Raw genomic sequence first — 21,286 nt, 5'->3', positions numbered from 1 at the left:
AGGAACAACAGTGTTCCTAATTTGCTGGGAAGTGGCGGTGCGGTCCCCTACGGCACTACGTAGGATCCTACGGTCTTGGCGTGCATCCGTGCATCGCTGCGGTCCAGTCCCAGGTCGACGGGCACGTGCACCTTCCGCCGACCACTGGCGACAACATCGATGTACTGTGGAGACCTCACGCCCCACGTGTTGAGCAATTCGGCGGTACGTCCACCTGGCCTCCCGCATGCCCACTATACGCCCTCGCTCAAAGTCTGTCAACTGCACATACGGTTCACGTCCACGCTGTCGCGGCATGCTACCAGTGTTAAAGACTGCGATGGAGCTCCGTATGCCACGGCAAACTGGCTGACACTGACGGCGGCGGTGCACAAATGCTGCGCAGCTAGCGCCATTCGACGGCCAACACCGCGGTTCCTGGTGTGTCCACTGTGCCGTGCGTGTGATCATTGCTTGTACAGCCCTCTCGCAGTGTCCGGAGCAAGTATGGTGGGTCTGACACACCGATGTTAATGTGTTCTTTTTTCCATTTCCAGGAGTGTATTTCTTGTCACAAATAATTTTATTCTCCAAGTGGAATTTGATGTCCTCATTCAATAGAGAGATCCCAAATTCATGTAGTGTGATATTTGGTTTGATGATATGTGTTAACAGTGAAATCAAAACATGAAGAATAATCAGTCTTCCTGCAGTGAAGTGAGTAGCAGTGCTGTGAGGCACTGGCAGATAGACAGCACAGCACAGGCTGTCAAACAAGATGGGCCAAGTTGGGCAAAGGCAACATTGCAAACAAACATTTACATGTGTTATAAGTTCTAGAGGAAATGGAGCTAGCAGTTATTTTAATCACAGAGCATAATAAAATGAGAGGAATATGGAAAATGTAACACTAAACTATTCCATGAAAATATCTTGAAAGTGATTCTGTCATGAGCTGTGTTAGTATAGTAGCTACCTGGTTGTCTCTTAATTAGTCTTTAATGCAGTTCAGTAAAACAAAAGAACCCAAAATATTCATAAACATTTGTATGCCATGTCTTCTTTGCCTGTGTTGTCCTGTCTCGTTTGCCATCTCACACCATATTAAACCGAATATCACGCTAGACTACTTTGGATCTATTCTATTGAATAGGGTCATAAAATTTCACTTTAAAAAACATTTTGTTTCCATTAAGAAACAAACCTGCATTTTCAGTTCACTCCGGGATCACATGCACCACATAATGAGCATTCACAGAATTTTCAGACTTGCAGGCACCTGAAATTTCTTCGAACATATAATTTGTTGGGAAAATTTTAAAATTCACCTGTAATGAGCAGTATTTATTTGGACTGACTTCATCTACACATTCCCAAAAAAAATTTCAAATATCTGTTGAAACATTTAATTCTAGTAATTTAAACGAACAGAGTAACCTGTGTGACTTATCAGAGGTAAAAATAAAATATCTGTCACAAAAAATTTTTTCAACTGTTAATCAAAAACTTAAAATTGTTTCAGATGATCTTTATTCCATGCATATAGCTGTTAAAGTGAATACTATGAAGTGTTGCATAGTTTTTTGAACTGTAGTTAATATGTATGCCAGGTGCTGTGAAGTATTCCGTTAAACATAGTGCATGAGAGAGCACATATACTAGGATACAAATGATGGTATTACTACTGTCTTGAACACAAACATGAGATTTGTAATGACTACTTCATCTTCTTCATCAAACTTTGTCAGTATTCTTTAATTAATGTAAAGTTGTGTATTGGTTCCCCAAGAGAGCTGTACTTAACAATACCATATATTTCCTCCTACTCATTGACATTGTCTTATGTTTACTTTAAGGTAAGTTGTCATTTATTACACTATCTGCAAAATTTTTTTCCTTGTCTTACTGAATATCCCTTGAATTAATTGATGAAGATATTTGCTTGTGCATAACAACATAGTCACCAATCTCACAGCATTGTTCACAATATTTGGAACACCATTCATTTATATGGCAAACAAGAGCAGTCGTGATCATTCACTCTTGGACATTCACAGTGCAACCTTTGCTTTGGCCAAACATTGGCTCTGAAGGATATTGCTGTCCATTCCACCAGTAGAAAAACATGTCAGAAATTGTTCCATATGCTTTTACCTTTGTTATCAGCCAGTAGCACAGAAAAGTTCTGGATGTCTTATGGAAATATTGGACTGTAAATTGTTTTTGCTAACCTGCATTTGCAATTTACAGCATACTGTCTGTGTGGGGAAAACTTGACCATTTTAAATGAATGATGCTTCCTAGCACGAATGCTAGTATGAATACTGTTTTCTGTTATGTGTTTTTGTGCTCCACACATTAGTCCACTATAGATGAGTGGTTGCCTTTCCCTTATGATATGTATTCAACCTTGAGAATGATTGCATCTACCTGGAAAATCAGTAGCTTTAATTTTGCTCAGCCTACTCTCTTTTACATAGTCCAGAGGAGTGGATTACAGGCAACACACATTACATACGCAAGTCACAGGTTGCCTCCACCCTGCCTCTGCTCAGGGGCCTAACAATAATAAAAAGATGCCTAGTGGCCCTGGGTAACATGAGCAAACATTTTGTCTCTTAACGAAAGTTGTTCCTAATGATGTGATCTTTCACCCCTAGACATTTGATGCCAAGACTTTGAAACATCCTGTACACAGTTACTCAGCACTTATGTGATTATAATGGAAAGGCATAGTGCTGATTTTAAAGTTCTGAACACTGGGCTAAATCTATCTCAGTAAATGATGACTTACTAATGCAATAATAGTTCCAGTCTGACTCTGCTGTCTGTGGTAGTACCTAAGTCCTGTCTCTGTTAATGACTCACTCTGTTGTATGCAGTGATTACTGCGATACTGTGTGATGACTGGGACAATGTGACAACTGTCCCCTTAAATCTGCAGTTGCTGGATGGGTGTTCATTTCTGAACTATTTGTCTGACACCAGGTGTAAGCAGGATGTAGTACCTGTTATCAGCACACTCTGTGGCATCATATCATAACTACGGTGGATGGATATGACTTACAATTGACGCATAATAAGGTCACTGTTATGTGCACCATTGATGTGGTGCCACACTAGAGACTGGCCTGGTATGTGGTGCCTTCTGTGTATATAGTGGTGTACCATATCTTATGGCAGACACAGCAGTGTTTAAACCTGGACTGCATTTCTACACATTACATGAAGTTCTTGTGTTTCTGGTGAGATGAGCTTCTCAATAAAGCACAAGTCACTGGGACAAATAATGAGATCGTAGCATATATACATGTTAAGTTTAAGTTAATGTTCTCATTTGGTATTGTGGATAGAAAGTTACCAACTTCTTGCCTCCCTTAGACAATGTAAAACTCTCCAAGTAACATGGAAAGATTTTTCTTCCTTTAATAACTGATGCTTTTAGGGTGACCATGGCATTGAACTTTACTTCACCTTCTGAAAGAATTTCATTACTCTCAGTCAAATCAGAACACAAGGTTTGTTTATTAATTAATGCCCATGCATCACAAACAACTGTAACCAAAAAGAACCACATAAAGTGAAGGAATTCTGGGAATTAATGGAAGAAACTACAGCTACTATTCCCTATCACCATATTAAAATTTTAATGGGAGACTGTAATGCACAAATTGGCAAGGAAAACAAATTCATAACAATTGTAGGACTGTACCTTGCTTACCAAAGGACTAGTAAAAATGAAGAGAGACTAATCAACTTTTGAAAAGTATTTGAAATGAAATCAGTGTCAACACATTTTCTGTCATGTCCTAACAAGAAGAAACTTGGAGATCTCCAAACTGCATTTGGAAAATTAAAAATACAATATACAACCACCCCAAGAGAAATTGAAAAGAGATTTTGAATGTGAAAATAAAAAAAAGGAGTCATCCGTTCTAATCACCACCTGTCATTAATTAAATTCCAGCCAAATTGAACCAAACTGAGGATGTGAACAAATCCAAGAACTGTTCCAGAATTTTTTAAACAAATTTCAAACATCTCCTCTGCAAACATCTTCAGCCAAGAATCTGCCAGCTGGTCAGAACTTAAAGATATTTCTTTACAAGCTTCCCAAAGTACTAGTACAATCCAAGGAAATGTAAATATAGGAGGTAGAATAATATCTGTGACAAAGTCATAGAGCAGAGAATTAAACCCTGTAAAGACCGGAATTCCCATAAAACTGCACAAAAGTGGCATGAATCCACAGCAATCCAGAAACAGACTTCAAATATCGTTCAGTTTGTAAAGCACCATTATGATAAAACCAGACTAGCTCAAACAGGACAAGTTCAAGAAAAATGACATAGTGAATCATTAGAAAAGAAATGTCAACATATCAGGTTCAGATGGCTCTGAGCACTATGGGACTCAACATCTTAGGTCATAAGTCCCCTAGAACTTAGAACTACTTAAACCTAACTAACCTAAGGACATCACACACACCCATGCCCGAGGCAGGATTCGAACCTGCGACCGTAGCAGTCTCGCGGTTCCGGACTGCAGTGCCAGAACCGCACGGCCACCGTGGCCGGCTCAACATATCAGGTCCCAATCTCAGTTTCAGATGGCTGGATGGGACTCTGGAAACAAATTATAAAGAGGATTGTATGCTTTTAACAAACTACAAATTGACAAAGCACTATGTGAACTTAGAAACAATGAAGTTCCAGGGGAAGATGGGATAGAAGCAGAAATATGGAAAATAAAATGTAAAAATCTCATGCAGAAACTTCATGAAGCTGTTATATATATTTGGCTGGAAGAAACAATTCCTAAAGAATGGCAGTATGTTGTAATGCATCCACTTCACAAGAAAGAGAACAAAACTGATATAAATAACTGCATTGCTGCCAGCTACTTACAAAATTATTTCAAAAATCATACTTAGATACACTGTTGGTGGGAAAAAATTATTACACCTGGGGTTTCAATGTCATCCACCAACAGATAGCATAGTGGTAAATCTATCATAGTGCCCTCTGTGTCTACTCTTTAATAGGGAACATTCACATCACAAGGCTCAGTGTGGTGAAAATGTGTAAACCACCCAGGCAACCATGCCACAAATATGCACTTGTCCTTCCTACAGCCAACTGAGTGAGTTTGACAGGGGTCAAATAGTGGCCTTCCAAGTGGCAGGATGGTCATTTCAGAGAATTGTCACACAAGTTGGATGTGCTGTGTGAGTTGTGCAATGATTGTGCATTGTGCATTGTGGTCACATGAACATTCTCACACCCATAGATGACATTCTGGACATGCATACACTACAGATACCTGCCAGGATGATCATGTAGTAAATGCAGCAGTGGCAGATCATAAAGCTACCAGAGTGCAGATAAGAGGGCTTGTGAGCCCAGACATGTCAACATGAACTGGTTATTAGCTGTGGCCCTACAGGTATGCACACCTGTAGCCTGTCTTCCACTCATGCCACAGCATCAATGTGCACGTCTCGACTGGTACCGTCAGAGGATCAATTGGAAGATGGAATGGCATGTCATGGTCTTCACCCAAAAGTCTTGGTCATTTGCATGCAAAATGTAGACATAATGAGAGCTGTCTCATAGAGTGCATTTGTCCATTGGTGTTTCTGGAGGGGATACTATCCAGTGCTCGGTATGTGCAGAATGTTGTTAGACCTGTTCTTTTCCTGTTCTTGCAACATGAAGGTGATGTGTTGCTCACCCACACATGGCCCATGAAACTCAACATGCTCTTTTAAGACATGCAGCAACTTCCCTGGTCTGCATGGTCTCCAGACATGTCTCCAATTGAGCATGTGTGAAATATGGGATTTGATGGGATGAGAAGTGATGTGTGTAACTCGTTAACCAACACCTCTTACAAAACTATGTGAACAGCTTGCAGTTGTTAGCATCCCAATTAGTAAATAAATCGACTTCATTTACTTCCGGTACGATGGACATGGAAGAATTATGGGCAAATATTAAACCCATTGGAGAAGTATGTGCCGAAAAAGTTGGTTATGGACAGAAATGACCCACCGTGGTTTAACAGCGCAATTCGGAGAATGCTCAGGAAGCAAAGACAGTTGCACTCGCGGTACAAGAAAGATCGGGAGAATGAGGACATGCAAAAATTAGTAGAGATTCATGCTGCTGTAAAAAGAGTGATGCGCGAAGCATACCAACCACTACCACCGTCATACCTTAGCGAAAGATCTTGCTGAAAACCCAAGGAAATTCTGGTCTTATGTAAAATCGGTAAGCGGTTCGAAGACTTCCATCCAGTCACTCACTGATCAGTCTGGCCTGGCAACAGAAGACAGCAAAACGAAAGCTGAAATTTTAAATGTAGCATTTGAGAAATCTTTCACGCAGGAAGGTAGTAGAAACATACTGCTGTTTGAGTCTCATACAGATTCCCGTATGGAGGACATAGTGATAGACATCCCTGGGGTTGTGAAGCAGCTGAATGGGTTGAAAATAAATAAATCACCAGGTCCTGATGGGATTCCAATTCGGTTTTACAGAGAGTACTCTACTGCATTGGCTCCTTACTTAGCTTGCATTTATTGTGAATCTCTCGCCCAACGTAAAGTCCCGAGCGACTGGAAAAAAGCGCAGGTGATGCCTGTATATAAGAAGGGTAGAAGGACGGATCCTCAAAATTACAGACCAATATCCTTAAGATCCGTTTGTTGCAGGATTCTCGAACATATTCTCAGTTCAAATATAATGAATTTCCTTGAGACAGAGAAGTTGCTGTCCATGCATGAGCACGGCTTTAGAAAGCATCGCTCCTGCAAAACACAACTTGCCCTTTTTTCACATGATATCTTACGAACCAGACAGATGCCACATTCCTTGACTTCCAGAAAGCGTTTGACTCGGTGCCCCACTGCAGACTCCTAACTAAGGTATGAGTATATGGGATTGGTTCTCAAATACGTGAGTGGGTCGAAGACTTCTTAAGTAATAGAACCCAGTAAATTGTCCTCGATGGTGAGTGTTCATCGGAGGTGAGGGTATCATCTGGAGTGCCCCAGGGAAGTGTAGTAGGTCCGCTGTTGTTTTCTCTCTACATAAATGATCTTTTGGATAGGGTGGATGGCAATGTGCGGCTGTTTGCTGATGATGCTGTGGTGTATGAGAAGGTGTCGTCGTTGAGTGACTGTAGGAGGATACAAGATGACTTGGACAGGATTTGTGATTGGTGTAAAGAATGGCAGCTAACTCTAGAACCGCTAGACCACTGCGGCCGGCCCTAGTATAGACTGGGATGCCTATGGATTCATTACAAGTGGTACAGACAAGCTGTCGTGTGAATTACTTTTGAACACATTATCCGAAAACTGTCTTGAGCAGATAAATCGACAGCCAATGCGTAATGGAAATATTTTAGATCTGGTTGCCACGAACAGACCAGACCTCATCGACGGTGTCAGTGTTGAGACAGGGATTAGTGATCATGATGGAGACCGCTTATAAAACACTAATACGACCTATTCTTCAGTACTGCTCAAGCGTTTGGGATCCCTATCAGGTCGGATTGAGGGATGACATAGAAGCAATTCAGAGGCCGGCTGCTAGATTTGTTACTGGTAGGTTTGATCATCACGCGAGTGTTACGGAAATGCTTCAGGAACTCGGGTGGGTGTCTCTGGAGGAAAGGAGGTGTTCTTTTTGTGAATCGCTACTGAGGAAATTTAGAGAACCAGCATTTGAGGCTGACTGCAGTACAATTTTACTGCCTCCAACTTATATTTCGCGGAAAGACCACAAGGATAAGATAAGAGAGATTAGGGCAGGAAATAGGCATTACAAACACAGTTTTACAGGGGAGAGCTGCATTCAAAACATTAATTGACAAGTATCAGTTTAAAGCTAAACCAAATGTCACATCTAAGAGACCATGAACAGAAGAACATAGGCAAAACTACAGTGATAAGATGAAGAGATTTTCAGAGAAGAAGAAAGCAAGCATATCAAGAAAATAAGTTCAGTTGCATTGCATAGCTGAGCGTAATGATAAGAAAATAAAATAAAATAGACCACGTTGTTACTTATTTCTATCCCTTTGCTACCAGTGGCTTCAAAGTCAACTTAAATTGTTGCCAGGTGGTATAAAATATCTCTCACATGTGTGTTGTCAAATTGGTTAATTAGGATAGTCATTTGAGAATATACCATACCATTAATAGTGTGCCAATAAACATGCAAGGGACAGACAGCTGGTGATGGCCATTATAGACTTCAAAACAACATTTAACTCAACAGATAGATGTGCATTGTGTAACATACTAGAAGAGTTTAAAGTGGGTAGAAAGACCAGATAGTTGATTAAAAAAACATTAAATGACAATAGCTCAAAAGTTAATTCCAAGGCCAAATGTCTGAACCTTTTGATGTAAATACAGCAGTCCAGCATATTTTGAACTTGTTAATCAGGTTTCACAAAGCTCTTGGTGACTGCTATGGATTGACTGTGCCATTTTCCTAAAGGCAAGTGCATTCTGAAACTTGCATGTAAAATTTGCATTCTCTGTAAATTATTTGTGAAATGGTTTTGCACTTCATGTGTTAAGTTTTGAGTATTTATCTAGGGATCTTGGAGTTTCACCTTAACCTTGTATATGTGCCCTACACATGTTCTTTGCCAGCCAACAGGTGCTTACATTACGCAGTACAAGTCTGGGCATTTTGTTGTTTTGCACTGCTAAAAATACCAGCTTTTACCACATTAATTTGCAATAAGTAAGTTTAAAATTCCTGTGTGTAAATAAGCAATCGATTTAAAAGAAAAAAAGGAACATATGAGGATATATAACTGGTTTTGAGGAAGATACCAAGAGATAATTATTAAAATCATAATAGCATAACAGACTTAACTATATGCAAAAAGACAAGAAAACATTTAAAAAATTATGAAAATTGTATATTTGGGAGAAAGGGATATCATAAAGTGGGTGAGCACTGAGTAGCAGCAAACAGCAGAGGCACTGGATATGAAATTACACGAAGGAAGTAAATCAAAAAAGAAAAGAAAACAATGACAGCAAAGAAAAATGAAAACTAACATATAATCTTACATAAGATTACATAAAATTAGCAAATATAATTCGTGAAACACTAGAAGGTACAATATCTAAAGTCAAATTTATGGGAGAAGTATCTCAGCCATTTGAAATAAAAACTAGTGTTAGACAAGGTGATGGTTTATCACCTTTACTGTTTAATTGTGTTCTAGAAAAAATTGTAAGGATCTGGAATTTGGAGCTAAAAAATCACAAAATTGAACCAATAACTTTGGGATGGAAAACAAATGGAATCAACGTAAACTGCTGGGCTTTTGCAGATGATTTTGCAATACTTTCAGAAAACCTGACAGAAGCAGTTATTCAGATAAATCTTCTGGAAAAAATAGCAAACGGAACTGGTCTCAAAATTTCAGCTGAGAAAACAAAATTCATGACAAATATAAAAAATGCCCCATAATTCATAAAAACACAAATAGGTAAAATAGAGCGAGTAAATAAATTTAAATATCTTGGAGAGACTATACAGCAGAATGGACTAGAAAAATCTGCAATAGATGTAAGAATTAACAAAATGGAAAGAGCATATGGGTTGACCAGAAATATTTACAACAAGAAATGTACAGGGCTATTACAAATGATTGAAGCGATTTCATAAATTCACTGTAGCTCCATTCATTGACATATGGTCACGACACACTACAGATACGTAGAAAAACTCATAAAGTTTTGTTTGGCTGAAGCCGCACTTCAGGTTTCTGCCGCCAGAGCGCTCGAGAGCGCAGTGAGACAAAATGGCGACAAGAGCCGAGAAAGCGTATGTCGTGCTTGAAATGCACTCACATCAGTCAGTCATAACAGTGCAACGACACTTCAGGACGAAGTTCAACAAAGATCCACCAACTGCTAACTCCATTCGGCGATGGTATGCGCAGTTTAAAGCTTCTGGATGCCTCTGTAAGGGGAAATCATCGGGTCGGCCTGCAGTGAGCAAAGAAACGGTTGAACGCATGCGGGCAAGTTTCACGCGTAGCCCGCGGAAGTCGACGAATAAAGCAAGCAGGGAGCTAAATGTACCACAGCCGACGGTTTGGAAAATCTTACGGAAAAGGCTAAAGCAGAAGCCTTACCGTTTACAATTGCTACAAGCCCTGACACCCGATGACAAAGTCAAACGCTTTGAATTTTCGGCGCGGTTGCAACAGCTCATGGAAGAGGATGCGTTCATTGCGAAACTTGTTTTCAGTGATGAAGCAACATTTTTTCTTAATGGTGAAGTGAACAGACACAATGTGCGAATCTGGGCGGTAGAGAATCCTCACCTCCTCTACCAAGAAACGTGCCAGAACTGCGAGCTCGCATCAACGATGCTTTCGAACTCATTGATGGGGACATGCTGCGCCGACTGTGGGAGGAACTTGATTATCGGCTTGATGTCTGCCGAATCACTAAAGGGTACATATCGAACATTTGTGAATGCCTAAAAAAACTTTTTGAGTTTTTGTATGTGTGTGCAAAGCATTGTGAAAATATCTCAAATAATAAAGTTATTATAGAGCTGTGAAATCGCTTCAATCATTTGTAATAACCCTGTATATCTAGAAAAACAAAACTAAAACACTACACCACAGTGGCACGACCAGAATGTTTATATGGATCTGAGTGCCTAACGATGAACTATAAGATGGACAGACTATAGAAGTACTGGAAAGAAGGATTATCAGAAAAATAATGGGTGCAATAAAAACTGCAGATGGTTGGAAAATTAGAAGTAATGAGGAGATCTACAAAATATAGGGAAAATATTGAAGTAATGGCCAAACGAAGATTAACCTTTTTCGGACGCCTCTACTGAATGAATGGAAACAGACTAACAAAACAAATACTCCTATATTTCTGGAAGAAGAAATCGACAACAGCATGGATTACAGAAGTAAGGCAAGATCTAGAAAGAAACATCAAAGAATCAGAAATAGCGGAAAGAAACTGTTTTAAAAATAAAATACTAAATTTGGAAGACTTTCAAAGCAGAAGAAAAAAAATCAGGAGCAACATGGACAGAAGAAAGGAAGAGACTTCACGGGGAGAAAATGAGGGAATACTAGAAACATAGGAAACAACAACAAAGGAAGAAGAGGAATTCATAAGGTGACAAGTTAGGTGCGACACTGAGGTGAAATGAACAAAAAGACTTAAAAATGGAGGAGAGGAAAAGAAAAGAAGAAAAAAAATGAGGCAGTGATTAATAAATGATGACTGGAACAAGAGACAAACAAATGAGTGATTATATATGTGAGAAACAGGAAGAAAGGAACACCATTACAGATGAGTAATGACAGAAGCATTTAGTTAGAAGACAGTGATTTTGCAAGCAGTAAATGCAGAAGAAGTAATGTCAACCAAGAGTAGCCTGGAATGACACAGAGGAATGATAAAACTAACACACATTTAATTAGAATCACATTTGTTTTCTTAATCAAGATTTTCTTGATTTTCTTTGTCCTTGTGTTCATTTTTGTCATCTCAAATTTTGTAACATAGGGATTTGTTAAATGGTTTGATGTGGGTAGTTAAGGTTTCCCATAAAAAGGATCAGTGACCCATTGATTTGTATAGAATGTAACAATTGAAGGGGGGGGGGGGGAGGTGATATGCCAATCAGAGATCACTCTTGTACATCTTGAGAAAGCACTTAGCCAGTCGAGAGACTGTCCTGAAGACATAATTGACAGATTTTATTATGTAATTGTAAGCAAAATAAAATCTGATGTTGTTATATTCATATATTTAGTTGTCAGATCAAACTTTGTGATTTTATACAAGAGCTTTTATATTGTGTTTATTTCTTTTTTAGATGCTGTTACTGAAGAAATGTCAACCAAAATGCCCATGCAGGTTAGTGGTGTATATTTTTGTTCTAATGTATGCTGTGACTTGCAGAATATGGTTAGTTGAAGATCAGTGTTTTACCTAAACTGTCCTACATAAGTAGTGAATAAATTAATAATGAATAATTTAATTGATAGTAAAGAATTTAATTTACATAAATAGAGAATAATTTATGCCCACCAACTTGGTTTTATAATATAATTTCTTCATTATATAATCCATAAAGCAGTAATTACCTCCCTCCCCTGTTCAGTCAGACTTCAGTTGGAAGAAACAGTGTAACATTAATTTTAGTACTAGCATAGCACAGACTTTAAAATATGCAGCTGGCATTTGTGATTAAAGATTCTGTTATACTGTTAGAATTCCATGATACTAGGTAACAGGACTGATTTTAGTACAAAAAAACTACATGAATATTTTTATAGCACACTTCAAAATTAAAACTACTGAACAGTTACAACTACAGTTTAAGGAAGCAGAGTAGCAATTCAAAATTGTATTGATTACTTTAGAAGAAACAACTGATTTGGTTCAGTCACATGCTATAGACAAGTGGCTAACGTCTTGTGGTCTTCAGTCCAGAGACTGGTTTGATGCAGCTCGCCATGCTACACTATCCTGTGCAAGCTTCTTCATCTCCAAGTAACTACTGCACCCTACATCCTTCTGAATCTGTTTGTTGACTAATAAATAACAAACACTGGCACCACGTTGCTTCACAGCTTACTGAATATAAAGAGAGCTTGAAATTGTGTTCCATGGTACTTCCACAAGCATCCCTCACTATTGCAAAATATCACTGTTAATTTAATATGAAAGCTTCAAGGTGGCATTGAGCAATCTGATCACATTTAATTTCACACTCCTGCTCTCTGCGAATGTTGTGGTTAAAGTCTCAAATGTTTTCTGAGACAGGGCATGTGATCAATTTGTTAAGCTCTACAGCTCACTTAGAAAGTAGGAGATATGTTAATAGAAAGTCCTTGGTGAAATGTAAACAATGAAATGAGTAGAGGTATCAACTTACCAAATAGTTGCTGAGTTATCGGCAGGCACATAAAGAAGACTAAGAATGTTGCTAGCTAGCAGTTGAATCATTTCACACACACACACACACACACACACACACACACACACACACACACACACACACACACACACATTTTGCTGACACTGCATCTGAGATGAGTGGTTATGGTGAGTGGAGTGGGTGAGGGGAGAAAGGAGATGGGGAATAGGATGGAGTGTCGGGGTAAGGTGGCTAATGTTCAAGAGGGAGAGGCAGCAGCAGGCACACACGATAGGACTATGCCACCAGTAAGCTTTCCTGGCTGCTGGAAGCGGGACTTGTGTGAAGTGCACAGTGACATGGGTGAGTGGATTGGAAGGAGAAGATAGAGCAAGTCATGGAGATGAGAATGTGAGTGCAAGATGAGAGAAGTCAGGGTGACAGGGCAGGTGTGGAGGTTGATCTGGGGCAGGAGCTAGCAGAATATAAGGCCAGAAGGATTATGGGATCAAAGCGTGTGTTTACATGTGATTCAGAGAATCTGGTGTGATGAGAATGATCCAGATGGTGCAGATTTTGAAACAATGAACGAGGATATTGAAGCAATGAATGAGGATATTCTGCTGTGCAGGGTGATTGACCCTGATTTTGACTATGCATTGGCGGTGGCCATTCATTCTGGTGGACAGCTGGTTGTTTGTTATGCCCACATGAAATGCTGTGCAGAAGTTCCAGTAGATCTCAAATATGATATGACTGCTTTCACAAGTGGTCCTGCCTCTGATAGGATAGGTATGCCAGTGATGGGACTAGAGTAGGCTGCAGTGGGTTAGTGTATCAGACAAATCTTGCAGTGGGGTCTTGAACAGGCATTGGAAGTAGATATGATGGAGTGGAATATTTGATAGATTGGGTGGGCACTGGAATACTATTTTGGGAGTTGTGGGAATGAATGTGACCAGGATATCACTTGTGAGTAAGGAGTCAGAGTCCTTATGAACCATATATTTAAGTTGAACGAGTCTGGGGTGATGACGGGTGATGAGGTGGGTATTCCTCTGGAGCTGGTTCCTGGGTGTGGATGGAGAATTAGGGGCACCTGTGTATATGCTATGGGATATCTGTTAACAGACTACATTTGGAATGTAATGCCTTTCTGTGAAGGTCTCAGTAATGCGTTTAGCATGCTGGGCAAGGGACTGCTCGTCACTGCAGATACATCATCCACGAGTGCTGGACCGTATGGGAGGGAGACTTTTTTTGAGTGTGGAAGGGATGGCAGCTGTCAAGGAGAGTGGCATGCTCAGCTGAGGAGGACCAGGTTAGGCAGATGGAAGAGGTGTTGAGAATGGTGGAATGAAGATAGAGTGTCTTGACCTGGGTCCATATCCTGAAGTTATCATCAATCAACCTGAACCAGACAAAATATTTTGAATTTTATGGAGATAGAAAGGTTTTCTCTAGAGGCTCATAAATAGACTGGCACAGGAGGATGCCAAACAGTGCCTGTGGCAGTGCCCCAGATTTGTTTGTATATCTTGTACTTGAAGGAGAGAGAGTTATGCATAGGGATACAGGTCATCAGTTGTATAAGGAATGAGGTGATGAGTTTGAATTCTGTATGATGTTGGTGGAGGTAATGTTTGATAGCACCAAAGGGTGGGCATGTGGTATGGGGTATATAGCAGTATAGGGAGGTAGCATCAACAATGATGAATAGGTATCCTTGTGGCAATGGGGTGTGAATGGTTGTGACAGTGTAGAAAGTGGTTCATGTCTTTGATATGTGAAGATAGGCAGGGTTCTGGGTTGACAATATTGGTCAACAAGAGCCAAGATTCTTTCAGTGGAAATGTAGTAACCAAATACAGTGGGGTGTTCATGGTGGTTAGGTGTGTGGACTTAAGGAAGGATGTAGGAAATGGGTGTGTGAAGCAGTAGTTGGGCTGAGGAGGCAGTTGGGTTTAGGGGACAGATTCAGGAATGGCTTTAAGGGTTTGAGTAGTGATTAGAGACCATGATGAACTGCTGGGATGGGATCAGTTACTACCTAACAACCCATACCATCTGGAGCCTTCCTTTCACCAGATTTTATGAATAACATGGATAGGAATTGTCCTTACAACACATCCTCTGATCTCGTAATCCTCTATGCCGAAACTACACTAAGTGCTGATCAATACAGACATCCAGCCCTGCGCCATGACCCTACCTTCGAACATCCTGCACTCACACCCTCTTTGTGCTATCTCCCCCTTTTTATGTTCTACTCCTCCTCCCAGTGCACTCCTCCATGTCACTGTTAAGCTTGCATAACTCCCCCTGCCTGCAGCCAGAATGAGTACATTGGTGTCACATTCACACCCTGTTCACCTACTACCTCTCTCCCCCAGCTGTCAGCCACCCTTTCCCAACCCACCCTCAAACTCCCAGCCTCCTGTCTCACTTTGTTCCATCCACCAAACACAACCTTTCACACGAGCTGCTACAGGGTTATCACAATGTAGTTGGTCAGGGTAATTCATCCAGAAGTTAGCAACAGTGTCAGTCCTGTTTATGTGCCAATCAGTGATTCAGTACCTCAACAAAATTGTGAACTGTTATCTTTTTCTTTTTCCCTTGTTTAGAAAGTAGTATGTGATTTTCTCAAGCTTCACCTTCTCCATTTATTTCATTCTATAATCTTCCATAATTGCTCAGACACTGCACAAATACTTACTTCAGTCATTTATATGATACAGACAGACATTTGATATTTTACAACAGGTCAGAAGGGGATGGCAAACCAGCTATGAGACCTTGACAGGACAGTAGTGTGGAATTATGATATTGTTCTCAATGCTTTTTGGCTAGGTTGCATACTGTCATTTTAGCCATCACCATTTATTAAGTGGTGATCCCCCACCACTTTGTGTTCACCATTTCCTGATTGAATGCACTTTTTTTAACCACTTACGTTCTAATGTATGTTTGCCACCTGAGTGTTTAATCTTTGGTTCAGGACCTCCACTGTCACTACAGCGTGCATTGTGGTCCTTTAGCCAAGAGGAAGTCCTTGTTCGTAGCTCTCTTTCCTTCCATTGATTTGGTGTAATGTGTAGTCGTTTTTAACTTCTTTTTCATACTAGTGTTCTAATTTTATGACATGGACACTTATGACATGCAAGTTTTGAGTAGGACATTGCATTATTAAGACATGAAGATTTTAGGTGGACTAAATTTGTTTGAAGGAGTGGTATTCAACAGTGCAAGACAGAAAATCCATGGAAAAGGAATTAGAAATTGATTCACATGGAATGAAAGCTTCTGCTCTGTGAGAAGAGTGAGTTCATTAGGAACCTTGTTTGCTATTTTTTAAAAGCTCATGGAATGCTTATTCCTTGGGCCAGTGTGTTGCATGCTGATCACCTAACGACTGTGCATGAGGTAATGTCAACTTGTCTGGTGTCATTTCATATGCCAGGTGACAGGACTTATACTTGTACAGCTCTCCGTCTCTTGCCATTTTTGCTTACTTATTTTAATTAATTTAATAGATCTTTATGATTGTATTCATGTGTAAAATACAGGTTTTTTATACTCAAAGAGTAATAATTAAGATATCCCCCTTTGATAATGCAAAAGGCATGACCTTTTGTATTCATCTTAAAATTTAATTTAATTTTACATGTCATAAATTAAGGAAATAGATGCTATGACCTATCCTTTTACCGTTACATCAATTGACAGATGTCTTGTTTTAAACCTTTATGGTAAAAATTTATTCTATAGTACTATTTAATATATAACTACATTTAGTAACCTGCATTCTATATAATGAAGAGCTTATGTTCTTTTTTTCATAAATCATTACATCTCATTGAGTCATTTTATTTTGCCATTTGTTTAATGCTCAACTGGAATGGGAACATGTAATATGACTGTACCTCCACATAGTGGCAAAATTATTGTTTTATCTCATTTAGCTATCACAGTCTTCAGTTTGGCACTTATCTGTTTACGTGAGGTATTCTTTGACAAGACTTGTTCTATCCATATATTCATGTTTCTTTATTGTGGTATGTTTTCATCCTCTTGTGATGGCTTTGCTAGCCAGTCTTATACAGCATTCTATTTTACTCTGATTTAATCCTTATACATTTTCCTCTTGTGTTCAGATTTGATGGTTGTGATTGCCAAATGGTATCCAAAGAAAAATTCAGTAATAAAATAATTTGCCATCTAGACAAAATTATGTGTAACTGGTACTGAAACCTAGATCCCCGTCTTTTGTGAACAGTGCTGTATACCACTATATTCCACTGGATACTCCACTGGTATGTCCAGTACAGAAGAAATGCCTCATCATTTGTGTTTAGTTAAGTATGGTGTCTAACAACAGAGAATGAAGTCCAAACTGTATGTAACACTGATTTTCACAAACCAACCACAGCATGTAAGGATCATTGTATGCTAATCATTGATGTCAGAGCTGTGAATACTTTTGTTGGAGTCCTAGCAGCTGCATTTGGTGTAACACAATTTTATCATTTCTTCACACTCACCCCATCTTTCTAATATAAAAAAGGCTTATTTACACATTGTTTAGCCAGTAGTATGTTTTCCTCTTTTCCTTTTGTCTTGACTTAATTCAAATGTCTGGTTTTGCACTCTTCCTGTTCGTCATGTCCCCATTTTCTGCTGATAAACTTTTCTGGCTCCTTTTTAGTTGTATTCCCCTCTTTGTCATAATATTTCCTTCTGTCTGTGCAAGATGGACATGTGCACTTGGGGTTTTGTGGATTCTTTGTACAATGTTTGACACTAAATGCTTAACACGTTGATGAGACAGTAACACAATATAATATTGTTTCAGGAAGATGACACAGCTGTAGCTGGGGACCTTTTAAATGAGTATGAATCTGGAGAAAGTGGAATTCTGCATAAGATGTATGCCAGTGTAATTAATGAGTGGCTTGAATTTGCTGTTCAGATAGGAGTTCCAGCTGTGAAAAGGTTCTGTGTTACCCTAACATCAAGGTACATATTTTATTCTTATTTGTGACTAGAGGTGGTCCTCTTATTACAATTGTAAATTTTCAAACTACATATTACCTTCATATTAAAGTAACAAATTGTGTCCAGTCTATTTTTAACTTTGTAAACGCATGTACTTAAGCTATAATTTGACATAATAATAACAGTTGTGTATTTTTTTTTTTTTTTTTTTTTTTTTTAAATTGAGTCAAACTGATATACAAATTTAGTCACTTCCTTCAGTAAGTTGTATTTCAGTGTGTTTGTCTGTTTTTCAGCCTTTTCATGAGGTACACTGTCAAACAGGAAATCTCATTCCAGACCAATGATTTACTGTTTTAAAATATGCAAAACTTATTTTGAAAAACTGTGGCTGAAATGCCCTTGTATTAGTTCAGTTTATTTTTACCAATGAATCCACAGTAATTGCTTTTCACTGAGAAATTTTAGGTCTTCCACTGAAAATTTTGTATTTCTTGGAGTGACTCAATGAGCAGAGGGTATGTACAGCTCCTGAGAAGTATTGTGCAGGTGCCATTATTTGACTCACTAGTGCTATAATCAAGACTTTTTGTACACTGTTATGTAAATTACACCTACTATAGAGTGTTAAAATGTTTTATTTTGGTCATTGGTAGAGAAAACATCTTCTGGGTCTCAACAGATGTTGATAGAAACCTACAAAAGTGAGTTAGTGAAAAAATTGGTAGTGTTCAAGTTGAACAAACATTTTTATGAATTTTCATAAACGTCAAATGTGGTACCCATAGTGGCTGCCAATCCACTTCCACCATTGACGAAAACAGTGGGCACATTCATCAGATCTTCTCTGTATACATATGAGAAATAATTAATGTCACTTTTGTGGACACCCTCTATGACACTACAGATGCTATTCGATGAAAAAATCCAGAAAATTTGACAGAAAATACTTCAGTTTTGTCACGTGACAGAACCTCGGCACATTAGTAATTTCTGCTTAAAGATTACCTTGCAAGTAGTTATACACTGAAGTGCGAAAGAAACTGGTATAGGCATGTGTATTCATATACAGAGATATGTAAACAGGCAGAATACGGCGCTGCGGTCAGCAGAGCCTAAGTAAGATGATAAGTGTCTGGTGCAGTTGTTAGATTGGTTACTGCTGCTACAATGGCAGGTTATCAACATTTAAGTGAGTTTGAATGTGGTGTTATAGTCAGTGCATGAATGATGGGACACAGCATCTGCGAGGCAGCTATGAAGTGGGGATTTTCCTGCACAACCACTTCACGAGTGCACCGTGAATATCAGGAATCCAGTAAAACCTCAAGTCTCTGACACTGCTGTGGCCGGAAAAAGATCCTACAAGAACAGGACCAACGATGACTGAAGAGAATTGTTCACGATGACGGAAGTGCAAGCCTTCTGCAAACTGCTGCAGATTTCAATTCTGGGCCATCAACAAGTGTTAGCGTGCAAACCATTCAACGAAACATCATCAATATGTGTTTTCGAAGCTGAAGGCCCACTCACATGCCCTTGATGACTGCATGACACAAAGCTTTATGTCTTGCCTGGGCCTATCAACACTGGCATTGGACTGTTGATGACTGGAAACAACTTGTCGGACAAGTTTCATTTCAAATTTTATCGAGCAGATCGACATGTATGGGTATGGAGACAATCCATACACCCTGTATGTTAGCAGGGGTCTTTTCAAGCTGGTGGAGGCTCTGTAATGGCATGGGCTATGTAATGGTGTGGGGTATGTACACTTGGAGTAATATGGGACCCTTGATGCGTCTAGACACGACTCTGACAGATGACACATATGTAAGCATCCTGTCTGATCACCTGCATCCATTCATGTCCATTGTGCATTCTGACATACTTGGGCAATTCCAGCAGGACATTGCAACACCCCACACATTCAGGATTGCTACAGATTGGCCCCAGGAACACTCTTCCCAGTTTAAACACTTCCACTGACCACCAAACTCCCCTGATTTGGGATCCTTGCAACATGCTGTTCAGAAGAGATTTCCACCCCCTCATACACTTACGGATTTATGGACAGCCCTGCAGTATTCTTGGTGTCAGTTCCCTCCAGCAGTACTTCAGACATTAGTCAAGCCCATGCCATGTCATGTTGCAGCACTTCTGCATGCTCACAGGGGCCCTACACAATATTAGGCAGGTGTACCAGTTTCTTTTGCTCTTCAGTGTATTACTACAGTGGAAAAAGCACTCTACTCTTCAGATACTGCACCTGCCAATTTCCTTGCGCTTCCAGTGGTTAAAACTGAAAATTAATAGACACTATAGAAGTTGAAAGTGTTTTCTGATAAAACTTGAAGGAGCATTTTTAACAGTTGTAGGAATGTCGGTACCAGTGTATAAATGTGTGATAAAAGTTGTTTGAAGAAAATGTAACTTACAATGATGCAAATACAATAAGAGTTTTGTTTATAAATGATTACTGAAACATTTTGAATATACCACTTATAAACAAATAAATACTTGTTTTTCATTAAGAGTATGGAAATATAGTATGTCAGACATCTTAGATATGGCTGCCTCTTAAAATATTTATGTTCTTCTTGGTTTTTTAGGCATTCATTGTCTGTGACAGTTAAGGAGCTTAAGAATCTTGTTGTCTTGAATGCACAAGACACAACTGCACTCGTGTTTAACAGAGTAACAAATGAACATCAGCTTGAGGAGGAGGAAGATGTATTTGTACCTGTGAGTGTGTCTGATAGTGACATACATGATCAGCCAAGGACTGATTCCAAAAGCCTTATTGTAGGCAGAAACCTAGCACAGTGGAAGGCATGCCTAACAGATGATGGAGTTTTTGACAATGATGTCCTAGATCCAAAAGGTAAAAACTGACCCATTTATTGAGAGGAGCACAAATGTTTTTTGATGCTTCTCATGTTTGGGTTATTATCATACATTCTTTTCCAGATACACTAAGAACATTAGAGAATTTTCATTGGCATGTTATTAGAAAACGTAGTTTACACAAATTGCAATGTAAGACACCCATGGTAAAAAATTTTATAAGGCATGTGGAAAAATTCAACAGTGCTTGAGTCATAGGACAGACCTCATCCTGTGTATTATGAAAATAAACATTAGCATTTTATAATCCTATATAACATTTATCTAACCTTCATGTTGACTTCTGCTAGGAAACCCCTCCCAGGGGCTCACTACTCTTTTGTGGGCATGGTTGTGGCAAGCATGGGGCCACAAGGCATTGCAGTACTTCTTGCTATCCTGTATACACTTTTACTGGACGACTGTTTCTTTTCTCCAGCTTATCCTGCAGGACAGACTCTCTGCAGCAAACCTAG

At 39.3% G+C, this 21,286-nt stretch overlaps 1 protein-coding gene across 1 annotated transcript in view; it reads left to right on the top strand.

Moving 5' to 3' along the window:
* The window catches only part of LOC126471204 (KICSTOR complex protein SZT2-like), a 525,225-nt gene that overhangs the window by 375,150 nt on the left and 128,789 nt on the right, over nucleotides 1-21,286 (top strand). The window contains exons 26-28 of the mRNA XM_050099318.1: nucleotides 11,880-11,920; nucleotides 17,782-17,945; nucleotides 20,537-20,808. Coding sequence (XP_049955275.1) covers nucleotides 11,880-11,920; nucleotides 17,782-17,945; nucleotides 20,537-20,808 — 477 coding nt within the window. The remainder of the gene's footprint in view (nucleotides 1-11,879; nucleotides 11,921-17,781; nucleotides 17,946-20,536; nucleotides 20,809-21,286) is intronic.

The sequence above is a fragment of the Schistocerca serialis genome, chromosome 3 (assembly GCF_023864345.2).
Source record: "Schistocerca serialis cubense isolate TAMUIC-IGC-003099 chromosome 3, iqSchSeri2.2, whole genome shotgun sequence".
NCBI classification, from domain to species: domain Eukaryota; kingdom Metazoa; phylum Arthropoda; class Insecta; order Orthoptera; family Acrididae; genus Schistocerca; species Schistocerca serialis.
The sequence above is the reverse complement of the archived record's forward strand: the minus strand, read 5'-3'. Positions and strand labels throughout refer to the sequence as shown.